The following is a 12438-nucleotide window of genomic DNA, read 5'->3' on the forward strand; positions in this document are numbered from 1 at the left end:
AAAGGTAAAACTAAATCAAGGTAAAAACAAAACAACGTCCAAAAGTTGAATAAAAGAGTCAAAGCTTTATAAAGATGCAAAGACAGGGTGAACACGTGCCAGTTGACCAGTAGTGCCACCTCTTCATGCACTCATTCATCACATAACCTCTCATTCCAGTATAAAGAAAACTGCCAAAAGTGACTACTGACAGGTTTCATAAATGTTTTCTGTAAGGAAAGACATAAAGGATGATATGAATCAAACAAGATCTTAATGTCACCTATATTAGAACGGAAACCTCGACAATTCCACTGCATCAATGTGGCCATTTTTATTTAGGTGCAGGAGAACTAGGTAGAAAACCCTTTGGTTTACGACCACACTGTTTGTCTTTATTAAAAGGAGATCAATAGACGACCATGAATTCTTCTGTGAGTCGAGTGAGCTGGTCTCTGTCAGTAGGTGTAGATTCCAGCGACTGAGAGCGTGAATGTATAATCGTTCTACATCACAAAGCCAAAGAAGATGGACCCAAGCAGAAGCCAGAAGCAGGAGCCGAAGAAAAATTAATCTTTTAGAAACACACAATGATCTGTCTGCTTTTTCACTGTAGCAGTGGAATGCAGCACAGCAGCAATGTCCAAATTGGAGTTGAAGGCAATAACTTTCAATCCTCAGGGTAAAAAATGTTGTTAATTATTTCCAAATGCTATAGCTCTTTCCCCTCCACCCACGTTGATCAAGAACGAAATTAAGAAGTTAATGCAGTGTGGTTTCAGTTCGTACTCGTAGGCATCGTGCTCTTTGGTGCCAGGACAAGCACACAATTTAAAACTACGATATGATGCCTTGAATTGACCTAACCACTGAAAACATTGGAGATGGTTAGAAATGTGGGAAAACCTTACAATTAAAATAACCTGCCTGAACAGAGACAGTGGATGTGGCGATGCAAACGTCAAAATTAAGGCATTGGTCTGCGGTATAATTCCATTCTTGCGAGAGGAGATATGGTGCACAGCAGAAACACCTTGATTGGAGAAACCAGCAAGGATTTCTGACTGAGATATTCTTCAAATCCCTCTCAACGATCATTCCTCGGGAGAAATTCAGAATAAAATGGGTAATAATCTAAAGGAATATATTCCTAATGGCCTAGGAATTCAGGAGGAATTCGTTGTGTTTTGGGGTAGATGTTTCTATCAAGATGTCTCCAGAACGTAATCAGTGATGACGAGAAAACCCACTTGTAAAAAAAAAATATGTATGTAAAAACGTTTTTACATATATATTTTTCTCCAGAACGTAGTTTCTTCACGTATTTGGGAGAGCCAGCAAGTCCTTTTAATACCTTTTGGATGAAAAAGGAAGACAATTGCCTGATAAGAATTTGTCTGACAAAGAGTGTAGAATTAAAAATCGTGGGATAGGTTCTAATTGTGGTGGTGATCTCATAACAGAGTCGTCTATGCGTGGTCGTCTACCAATTCGTTGTTATATTCATTTCATTTTTTTCTAGGATTGAGGAATCCATTGTACAGAAAGCAAGATTCAGTGCCAACTAACCCCACTCACCATGGATTCCTACGAGGGGATGCACTACAATGTCAAACAAAGACACTGCAGCAATACTAATGTTTCGTTAGTACTATATCCTAACACCAGCATCAGATATCATGTCCAATGCCCAACACTGGCACTTAGTTGACTCCAGTACAGAAAGGTCAGCTGATTGACTCTGGGGCGTACACCCGAAGACTATCAGTCTACAGGAATTCAAGGCCAAAGTGATGTATTGGGGTCACGGGTCGCTACGCAAGGCAAACACGTATATTGACGTTCAGATCTCAGAGGAGATAAACTGAAAAGACAGAACCTTCTCTGGGAGGTCCTCTCACTATGTAAAAGCATCCACACCGATAAGATAATACCAAGAACAGGTATTTCTGTCCCATTCAAACGGTTTATTGTACCAAGGCAGTTATTTCTTTTATTCAACAATGTTTAAAGATTGTAAACCACAAACAATTTCTGCTGTGTTATTATAAAGTACATGGGAAAGACTATTCTGTATCAAAAGAAGCTCAATTGTTTATTGTACCTGATCGTATGCACCCATTTAACAAGATTGTACCTTGTCAATTACAAAGAACTATTGCATTTCGTTTTTAAGAGTTGAGTTATGCACCGTAGCACTAAATAGTACAATGCAGCTTCTGTTCCATTTACACACACTTTTTTCTTTTGCAAATATACTACCATATAAACTGATAAAATTCTTTTGATTATTAAGAGAAGTAGAATTACTCACAGTGTATTTAAATTATTATATAAAAGAGGGTGCAGACACATCATTGTTACTGAGAATGGTTAGTTGTTTCCTAATACCTTTTGCAGTTTTGTTTATTAAATACAAACAATATACATTGAAAGTTACAAAATATTCCAGCTTGTTTTGTTGTTGTTTTTATATAAAAATAGTTGAATTTCTTACAGGTTATGTATTGTTATGTGGTAGACGGCATGGATACTTCCCTGCCACTCACAGAACAATTTCCCCAGTTGAAGATTAATTAAAGTTTAATTTTCGCGCATAGAATCAGCAGCGGATTCTCAACCGAGGTAATTTCATTGGTTGTTTCTGTTTCCTTTCTGCAAATTATCCTTGTTTGTCAATCTCCCATTCTGTTCTTCTGAATAGCCTGAAATGAATGTGCTCATGCCATTCTCGTCATAAAGTATTGTAGAGTTTCTTTTGACCTCAACATGTTAACCTGACCAAAACGCGGTCATTTTGAGCAATAGTTTTTTTAGTGTCTACCGGTATACTTTCCTGTGGTTCGACGACGTTTGAATATTCTTGGTATAGTACAATGGGAATACCCTGCTATACTAGCAAGGTGCATTTGTTCCATACCATTTCTGGACAGTTGAACAGTTTGACGCCCTATAACTTATAGCACATAACGAGGTATGACCCTACACAAAGAACAGAGAAATCGTCTGAACAAAGCTTTGATCTGTTTCGAAAAATATTATACCAAACGTACACCCTTTTATACAAAGCAAATGACTGTGTGTGTGTATGCATGTGTTTTGACGAAGAAATGCTCAAAACTTGTATGAACTAGAATTACAACTTGAACATGTTTATCGATCATATGTCAATATCATTGTTATTTTCGTTAATAATGATGCTTTATTTTACTAATTAACTAATTTACTGTACGTTATATTCTTAATGTACTTTACTGAAAAAAAAAGTATAGCTGGCATTCAGAAAATGACGATAAGACCAAATCGTGTAGCCAAGCTGAGCTAGTAAAGCAGCATTTGAAGATTTAATGCTATGACATTGAACCTTTTAACTACAAATACTGCATATACCCAACATAATATATTAAATTAAAATAATCAAGTTTCAATACACCCACGAAATTAACTGTTAACGCTCGCCATGTCCGTTTGGTATGGGTCTTTCTCTGTGACGTCCAGGACCCATTTTCTTTGTTGTCGACCTCTCTTTCTACAACCTTATACCCTGTCCTCGATCAAAGTTCTTTCAATATTATATGTTCTGATAATATATCCAAATTCTTGACACTTTATTTTTTATATTTCTGCTTTTAGGGTACGCTTTATTTTGGCATTTTCCAATATTTCCCGATTTGTTTTACACTCTCAACAATCTATAACGAATTTACTGTTATACATTTATATTAACATCTACGTTTGTTTCAGTTTAATGTAATTAACTTATATTGTTAAATGTGTATTGCGCAAGTTCCGCCTTTTCTCTAAATTTGTAGAAGATTCTCGGGCGTAAGAACCAACAACATAATTTTTACATTGTTGTCAAGTGATCTTTCGAGAATTTCGTCTAAATATTTTAAATTGACGCACCAAAATACAGTAATACAGAATATTGTTTGTCAGCTACAGTCAGTATACTATAAGTCTCGGAAGGTATAATTTGGATCAACGCATATGAATCGGAAAATTACAGATATTTGACCAAGAACGTTTAGAAATTTCGAAAATTACAGACTAGAGTGAATTAACTTCGGATATTAGTATTTCCACGAAGCCATCCGATAACTTCAATAGGAAAACTCACATGTGAACTATAAATGTGTATCAACATAAAAGTAATTTCCACCTCGTGGACCTAGACAATCGATAACACATTCAGTTCCAGACCATATGAAAGATCGAGCATTGTTAGAGAGTTTATAAAATCTTTGTATATAAATAGGTATTTGTAAAAACAATTATTATAATAAAATATATGCCTGTTAAGAAAGAAAGTTGTGTATATCAATATTGTTGGTAAATATCATAAATTTAATACATATTGACATTTAATTAAATTAAAATTTCTGGCTATTTGAAATCCTAATAACTAACGTAAGTGATACAATAAATTGGAGACTATTCCGAGACAAATTATATGTAAAATAATAAATTGTGGGCTCTCGTTCGGGATCTGAATCAGAGATAAAATTAGTTCTAAAGTAAAACTCATCTTAATTAAATTTATATTTATCAGTGCCAACAAGATTTGATCATGTCTGGTTATCAAGATTTTCTTGAATCACCTTCCCTCGAACCACAAGAAAATATAACAAAAGTGAACTGCTCGAAATTGCCAAAATGTTAGAATTAGAGATTAAAAAAATCAATGAGAAAAATGAATAAAATATATTGCTGAAATATTAGTCGATGATGATTTGTTGGCTGAGGAAGCATTAGGGGAATATTCTCGTGTCTCCACTAACCAATCATAGTTAAGAGATAAAGATAAGTTAGAAATCCAGTTAAAATTTTTAAAAAAATCGAGCTTGAAGAAGCAAAAAGAGCAAGCCCGTATCGAAAACGAGAAAGAAATTAGGCTTAAAGAAATGGAAATTTAATTCAATTTCAATTGACAAGTCCCCCGCTAGTACAGAGGTAAGTCTACGGATTTACAACGCTAAAATCAGAGGTTCGATTCCCCTCGGTGGACTCAAGAGATAGCCTGAGGTGGCTTTGCTAAATGAAAACACACACACTCAAATGGCAAAGACAAAATTACTACGTTGAACATAATCAATCTAGATACCACCATTTAAAGAAAATGAAGTTGATAAATACTTCCAATCACAAATAATTCACAATCCTTTTGTACTTTGGGATCTCTACTCTACCTGTGACCTTTGTCCTTCCCCGATTATGGGTTGAATCCACCACCTCACGTCTCATATATGCTCCTTTAGAAACAGATGAGTGTTAGCTCTCTCATGTCTCCTCTCTTCAGTGTTTCTTCTTACAATTTCTCGCACTCTTCTCATTTCTCCAGGTTAACGTGTGGACTACCCCACGCCTCTTTGTCATCTACTATTTGCATCTCCTAGCTGTCTAGCCTCTTTTAAGATTTAAAATTGAGCTCGCGGCCATTTTCCAATTCACCCTCCAGCTGTTGGCAAATGAATTTACATGTTTCTGACCTTGCAAACACTACAGAATCCCAGTAAACAGCTAATGTTGCCTCCCAAAATTCAACGTCAAGCCAAGATAATGGAAAATGCTCATACCATCCATTTGGCTCTACATGTTCCAATAAAAGCATGATAAGGTGTTCCACGAGACAATATGATATTTTACTTGGTGCTTCTGAATGTATTCATATTTTATTTCTTATTCAATACATATTGTACCTGTTTTATAAACTATCATGAAAAAAGCCAACACCAGAGTTATTTACTTACCCTTTTATTTGGCCAGTGCTTGTAATATTTTAAAAGTAGGGTTTCATTGCACTGTCTTCAATTACAGGCTTTTCTGGACAGCTTCTGATATGGATATGGGCACATTCTCTGGGTTTCCCCTACGCACATTGTCTTTCCTCATCACGTGGAACATGGTAGGCTTTTCACTTACCAGTTTCCAGTTGCTGGGGTGATACACTACAGAAAATCCCCACTTACTGGGACCTCACCATTAGGACTAGAATGGAGAGATCCTCTGTGTTGAGAGATTGGCCCGAGATGTTTTTGGGGTATTATGCATTTCACACCATATACATATGCATTAGGTACATCAAATTTGTAAGTAAGCTGTAGATACATATGACTGTACATTCCTTCCACATCTGATTTTGATCAATTGAAGTATGGTCTGAATGAGTCCCCATTTAACTACTTGTACTGGTGACGTGATGCCTTGTGTATGAATACTTGGATGGGCATGTACCTATTCCAGCCATCCTTACGACACATTTATGACTTTAGAGCCTTTATTTTCTTATATTAAAGGAAATAGTATACCTTGGATGAGACAAGATGTGCTTTCTCTCAGATATGCCTCTGTAGAGCTCCTGCCATCATGTGTTACACCTCATGGGCTTCCTTCAAGTGCTTTCTGAAAGGAACTTATCTAGGTAATCTTTGCACCACTCCCTTCACCATCTAAATGTAGGATTCCAGCCTATCTGTGTAAGGAAGTGAGTATTCATTTTCGAAGTTAGCATTTATTTAACATGAATTTTTGCTAGATACTTGTCTTTGTACACTTTCCCACTTATCCTTCCCACTATTTTAGTACATTTATCTTCATTTTCTCGTCTAAGAATGAAGACTTTTCCTTACAAGTATAGAAGGAGGGTTTGTACATGTAGATGTGTCACACTGCCATTGGTAAAAGGTTTTGATGCATGATACACGTATACATATTACATCATTATGTAGTAGCAGAAATTTACATGGACACAAATTAGGTAAGATTTCTACAAGGCTGGTTACATGCAAGTCTCTAGGGCAGAATGCGTAAACTTAAGAAGTAGGTATCTGTATCCAGAGATGTGATTCTATCAGAAATACGTTTTCAGGTAAGTAAAATATTAATACTTGAATGAAGGAGTGATTTGTTTTGATATGACTGCCTTAGGTTGGAGTGTTTTTCAGTAGAACCCTTGCTGCAAGATTAGCGGTACTTTTTTGTTAAGCACTTATTGGTAAGATTAAGGTGATAATATATTAATCTTTGTCATGTTTAATATCATATATGTTAATTAGAATGTAAGTGTTAATTATGTACAATACTTCTCTTTTTATTTTTAGATACAATTTACTACTTAACATGCATGTTTTTTTGACTTGCTAATTTGTTGCTATTATTATGGAAGTGCTGAAAAAGACTGTTCCTGTAGTGGTAGTGGCTAAAATTCATTCCTGTGTCTGTTGAGCCGAGCCGAGAACTTGGTGATGATTCTGGTTAAATTATGCTTAAGAAAAATAATTAGGGACGGTCAGAAACTTCTGTTTCTCTTCATCCCGTTCGCTACTAATGATTATAAAGCACACGACTTTTGGGTTTAACTGATTCGTAGATATTTGGTGATGATATTCATTTCATTGATTAATGTTCATAATCTATGAGAAGAGAGCTGGGAGAAGCTGTGAAGACGCCCCAAAAGGCTGGGGTAAAAAGTAAGCAGAAGAGCTGAAAGAGAACTTCGATGGGTTGAATCTAGACTGATGGAGAAAAGGTGAGTTGTCGCGACAACATGAGCAGGGAGATGCAGGCTGTGTACGTCCGCTCCTGTTTAGTTACAAAAACAAGTAGAGATATTAAGATGAATGAATGAGAAGCAGATTGCTGTTTAAGCTTAAATTCGTTAAGTTTACTTTAACTTAAGTTTACATTTACTTGAGATGGTCCTTTTCAGGGCTGGAATCTATGGATCCAATCGAGGAAATTTTGCTGGGGGTGACGGGAGTACCCCGAGAAAATCCACTTTCCGGGTCAGGGTGTCAAATAAAATTACCCTGACTGTGTCCAGAATCAGCTATAGGGGAAGAAAAAGAACAACGATTAGTATGCAAGAGTAAATAAATATGTGGATCTTGATTTAAAAGAAGTTTGACGGAATTAGGGCAGCTGTTAAGCTGGACGAATAACGAACAGTGTTGAGTGCAGTTCTTAGCTGATCTGGTGAATGAAGAACTTCTTTTGGAAAGTTATAACTTTCCGTGAATTTATGGTGCTTTAAGGTTCGGCTGGCTGAGCTTTGGGTATTGCGCTCTTGAGGTGGATCGGGTGAGTCTTTTAATATCGTCGTCTGTCTGGATATCACGGTTCTTGGCGATTTTTGTCTGGGTTTCTTGGGATGTTATGTATTAGCTGTCAGTTGAGGTAAAGGAGTCACACCTTGTGAGCTGCAGGGATGATGTTTGTGTCTCCTTAGAGATTATCTTTACTGTTGTTGTCCACGTGATTTTGTTGGATGAGAGTAAGGAGACTTGGAGGTGAATCATTGGCGATTGCAAACAGGGCATTGGCTTGATATAGAGGGTTAAAATTTTTTAGTTTATGGTGATAGAGTTTTGGTTGGTCAGAGGTATGGATGTTCTGCTTTAAAATGAAATATATGAAAGGAACAACTGTTATTGAGGATGAAGTTGGCGACGGTTTTTGAAGAAAACGCAACTTTGATGAAATGAGTGAAACAGCCTGTAGTTCTTGAGTGTATTCTGTGAACAGCGTGCAGTTTGGTTTCAGTTTTATTTTTCCAGAGCATGTTGGATTTCTTCTGGTTAGATGGAAGGGTCGACGCCCTTGATAAATACAGAGAAGAGGTTAGTGGAGCTTAAGACCTGGCTTGTATTTGGCGATGAAGATTAGTGGCAAAGAGAAGATCGAGGGTAGTCTGTCAAGGTTAACGGGATAATCTGGTGTGGAGTATCCTGGCTGCTGGAGCATCGTATTAGGAGAAAGAAAATCACACGTTTTGCTAGCCTGAGTTCTCAGCTTGGAATGTTTGTCTGTTGAGGTAACCATAAAGAAACATAAAAAGTCTTTTACATCCACCTCATTAAGAATAGTGTCAACTTAGAAGTTAGCAAAATCTGGATATTTCTTGAGAAGATTATTGTAGTCGGTTTTAATTTAAGTTCTAATAGGGGAAGTCTTAAATAAATAGATAGGAAACACAGAATTAAATTCTGGCTACTAACACAATAGAAATTGTCCTTTTAAAAATTTCTCTGAAAACAGGTTAGCAGTCAGAATGTTGTATACTGATTAGTATGTAGCAATAAAAAAATTAGTTACTGACCACCTTAAATGCCAGTGTATATTGTGACCTCACTTGCAGTGCAAAGTATATTTTTTATGGCCTCATCTGCTTGGAAAATTAATATGTCCATGTATAATACACAGAGCAATTCTAACAGCTAATCTTCTTTTGTGTAGTATGGTGTATCGTTTTGATCATTAGTAACTGTATGTGCACATGTTAGAGAATACCACTGCAAACTAATTAAATGCATTATTTAATGATCAAATGAAGACTGAACTTATGATGATTTGTAATTTGTGGGTGTGTTTTTAAACAATACCTTGTACATAGAGGAGAGTGACTGCGATTGAACGTTACTGTGAATGTATTGTGACATAGGATAGTAAAATCCTCTTATGACCCAAACACAAATAAAGCTCCCAAAAATTAAAAAAGTTGTCTCTCATTATATTTTGACTAATCATTATAAGCAAATATTAACTTCTAAACTGTACAGTTCTTAATGATTGAACGGCCCGGCATGGCCAAGCGCGTAAGGTGTGCGAATCGTAATCCGAGGGTCGCGGGTTCGCGCCCGCGTCGTGCTAAACATGCTCGCCCTCCCAACCGTGGGGGTGTGTAATGTTACGGTCAATCCCACTATTCGTTGGTAAAAGAATAGCCCAAGAGTTGGCGGTGGGTGGTGATGACTAGTTGCCTTCCCTCTAGTCTTACACTACTAAATTAGGGACGGCTAGCACAGATAGCCCTCGAGTAGCTCTGTGCGAAATTCCAAAAAAAAAACCTTAATGATTGACAAAATGAAATCCTTATACATACATGAATTGAAGCCTAAAAGATATAAGCATACAAGGTATCCATGAGGACGAGAAAACCCACTTGTAGAGAAAAATATATATGTAAAAACAGCTGGTATGGATAGAGAAAACTCTATGTAGAGGAGCGAACAACGTTTTGACCTTCTTCAGTCATCGTCAGGTTCACAGTTTTCTCTACCCATTCCAGCCATTTTTACATACACATACGAGGTATCAGTGAGTTTTTAATGTCATGTTTATTCCACCTTGATGTGGTTATTTTTTGATTTTCAATGATTCAACAGCAATAGTTAAATGATAATTATGTCAGAATATAAAATTGGTTAAAGCAACAGTTAGACTGAAAATTTCAGCTGAAAAATACTGTTCTCTTGTATAGTGTGCGCTTCACATTTAAGAATAAAAATTTAGAAAAGAGTGCAAACTGTGTGCTGTTACTTACAGTAGTCCTTGGTGACTATATAGGCTACAAATCATGACTATTTTCATTGATTAAAATTACATTTTAATGCAACAACAAAGTTGTTATGTATTGGTTTATTTTATACTTCAAAACAATTCAGCAAGTTAAGATTTATACATTTTGTCTATATAGGATTTTTAAGTAAATTTTATTAAGAAAACTAATAGTTTGAATTTGCAGATAAATTTGCAAGATGGTTTTTTGTCTGAAAGCTTAAGAAGGGTACAAGAATTAACAGGAAAATCTCTAACATTCTATAAAGTGGACTTGTTAGATAAAGAAGGTCTAGAAAACATTTTTTGTAAGGTATGTTATCAACTATAGAAAGCCTGTAATACAAGTTTTTATAAACAGTTATGTAGGGTATTTTACTTTGTTTTGACAAATATCTCTTACATAGTTTTAAATATATTAAGCACTGTTACTGTCAATTTGCATTTTAGTGTTACAGAAAATAAAAGAAACCAGAAGAACAATGTTTGTATAAAATACTAAAAATGTCACAAGAATATTATTATAAGATTTATTTTTAACTTGTTATCTATATTAAAAATATGAATGTACTCCTTGGTGCATACCTACTGGTAAAGCATACACTTAAGATTTTTCAAATTCTTATCATATGTGAATTAGATGAAATTGGTTGTTGTTTTGTTTTAATTTTAATTTTATATTTTGTTAAAAGTTAACAATTTTATTTATTTTTTTAAACTTCTCCCAATTCAATAAGTTTCTTCAGTGGAGAGAGGATTAAAGAAGTAGATGCTAAACATTTAAATTCAAAATCCTTTCAAGTATTATGCTTTTGTAGTTTATTCACAGTATGCTGGATTGTGATTCTGTAAGTAAGAAACAGCTTCATACCAGTTTAATTTGTGCCTTCACAGCATTAACTTCAATATGTCATATGCTCTAAAGGCTGTTGGGGAGTCCTGCCAAATTCCACTGGATTACTACCATAATAATATTAGTGGGACCATTAGTTTACTTGAGGTGGGTAATTTCAAAATAAGCTCTTGTTCCTCTTTAACCTTTTTGCAACAGGCTTGGTATAAAGTAGAGTCTGTACACACACTTGCATTCACTTAGTATTTATGCTGTAACTTTTAGTATTGCATATGTATCTTCACAAAACTTTGTGCTACAGACTTTTGGAAAACTTTTGTACACACAGAAAAATTAGATTTTTCTTAATGGAGAACTTTTATAAAAGATTTGTTTGTGAATATATTAAGTCTGTTTCATTACTAGTCAGAGTGCATAATCTCTAAAACCTCCTACATTCCAAACATTTCGTTTCAGTAAAACTTTACATTCCATGTGTTATTTTGTAGACCATAATTCTGTACTAGGTGAGCTAATTTGACCATGCCTCATATCCAAAAAAACACAAAACAAATGGAAATCTAAATTCCCTTCTCTTTCTAGAATGACTTAAAATGGTAACATGAAATCACATTTGTTTATACTAAATAGCTTTAAATTTGTAATGGTATACATCTATTTATACTTAAATTTTATTACTTTATGCCCTTCGAACCACATCTAACTACTGTTTGCACCATTTTAAGTTGTAAATCACTTGGAGAACTTGAGGATCACTGTATCTTATCAAATTACATAACTCACAGGCTGTTCTGAAACTTGTAATGGTATACATCTATTTATACTTACATTTTATTACTTTATGCCCTTTGAACCACGTCTAACTACTGTTTGCACCATTACACAGGGTGGCCTGTAAGTCCATACCCATCCATATGTTATGTTATATTCAATTACGCATGTATTATAAATTGGTTTCTTTTTTTTCAGAACATTTGGAACAATAACCCCTGCTATGTTGAGGAAAATGTCTCACAGAACATGGCGTCGCAGAATATTATGCAGCGAGAATGAGGGACAGCACACAGATACACTGGATACATAAGATATATGGATTGGTAGGGACTTACGGGCCACCCTGTACGTTATAAATCACTTTGAAAACTTGAGGATCACTGTATGTTATCAAATTACATAACTCACAGGCTATTCTGAACTGCTTATGTGTGTCTAATAAAAATTTATTATCATTTACTTCATATAATCTAAATATATTCCTATTTTTACATTTG

The 12438-nt window shown here is 35.3% G+C and overlaps 1 protein-coding gene across 1 annotated transcript; it reads left to right on the forward strand.

The window, feature by feature from the left end:
• Nucleotides 1-1101: 1101 nt before the first annotated feature.
• LOC143228517 (uncharacterized) lies at nucleotides 1102-12369 on the forward strand. The gene is made up of 6 exons (XM_076459763.1): nucleotides 1102-1171; nucleotides 5797-5884; nucleotides 7688-7763; nucleotides 9979-10068; nucleotides 10502-10627; nucleotides 12137-12369. The coding sequence occupies exons 1-6, from the start codon at nucleotides 1102-1104 to the stop codon at nucleotides 12218-12220; spliced, it is 534 nt and encodes a 177-aa protein (XP_076315878.1). The 3' UTR covers nucleotides 12221-12369.
• Nucleotides 12370-12438: the final 69 nt, after the last annotated feature.

This window comes from Tachypleus tridentatus, chromosome 10 (genome assembly GCF_004210375.1).
Source record: "Tachypleus tridentatus isolate NWPU-2018 chromosome 10, ASM421037v1, whole genome shotgun sequence".
In the NCBI taxonomy this organism is placed as follows: Eukaryota; Metazoa; Arthropoda; class Merostomata; order Xiphosura; family Limulidae; genus Tachypleus; species Tachypleus tridentatus.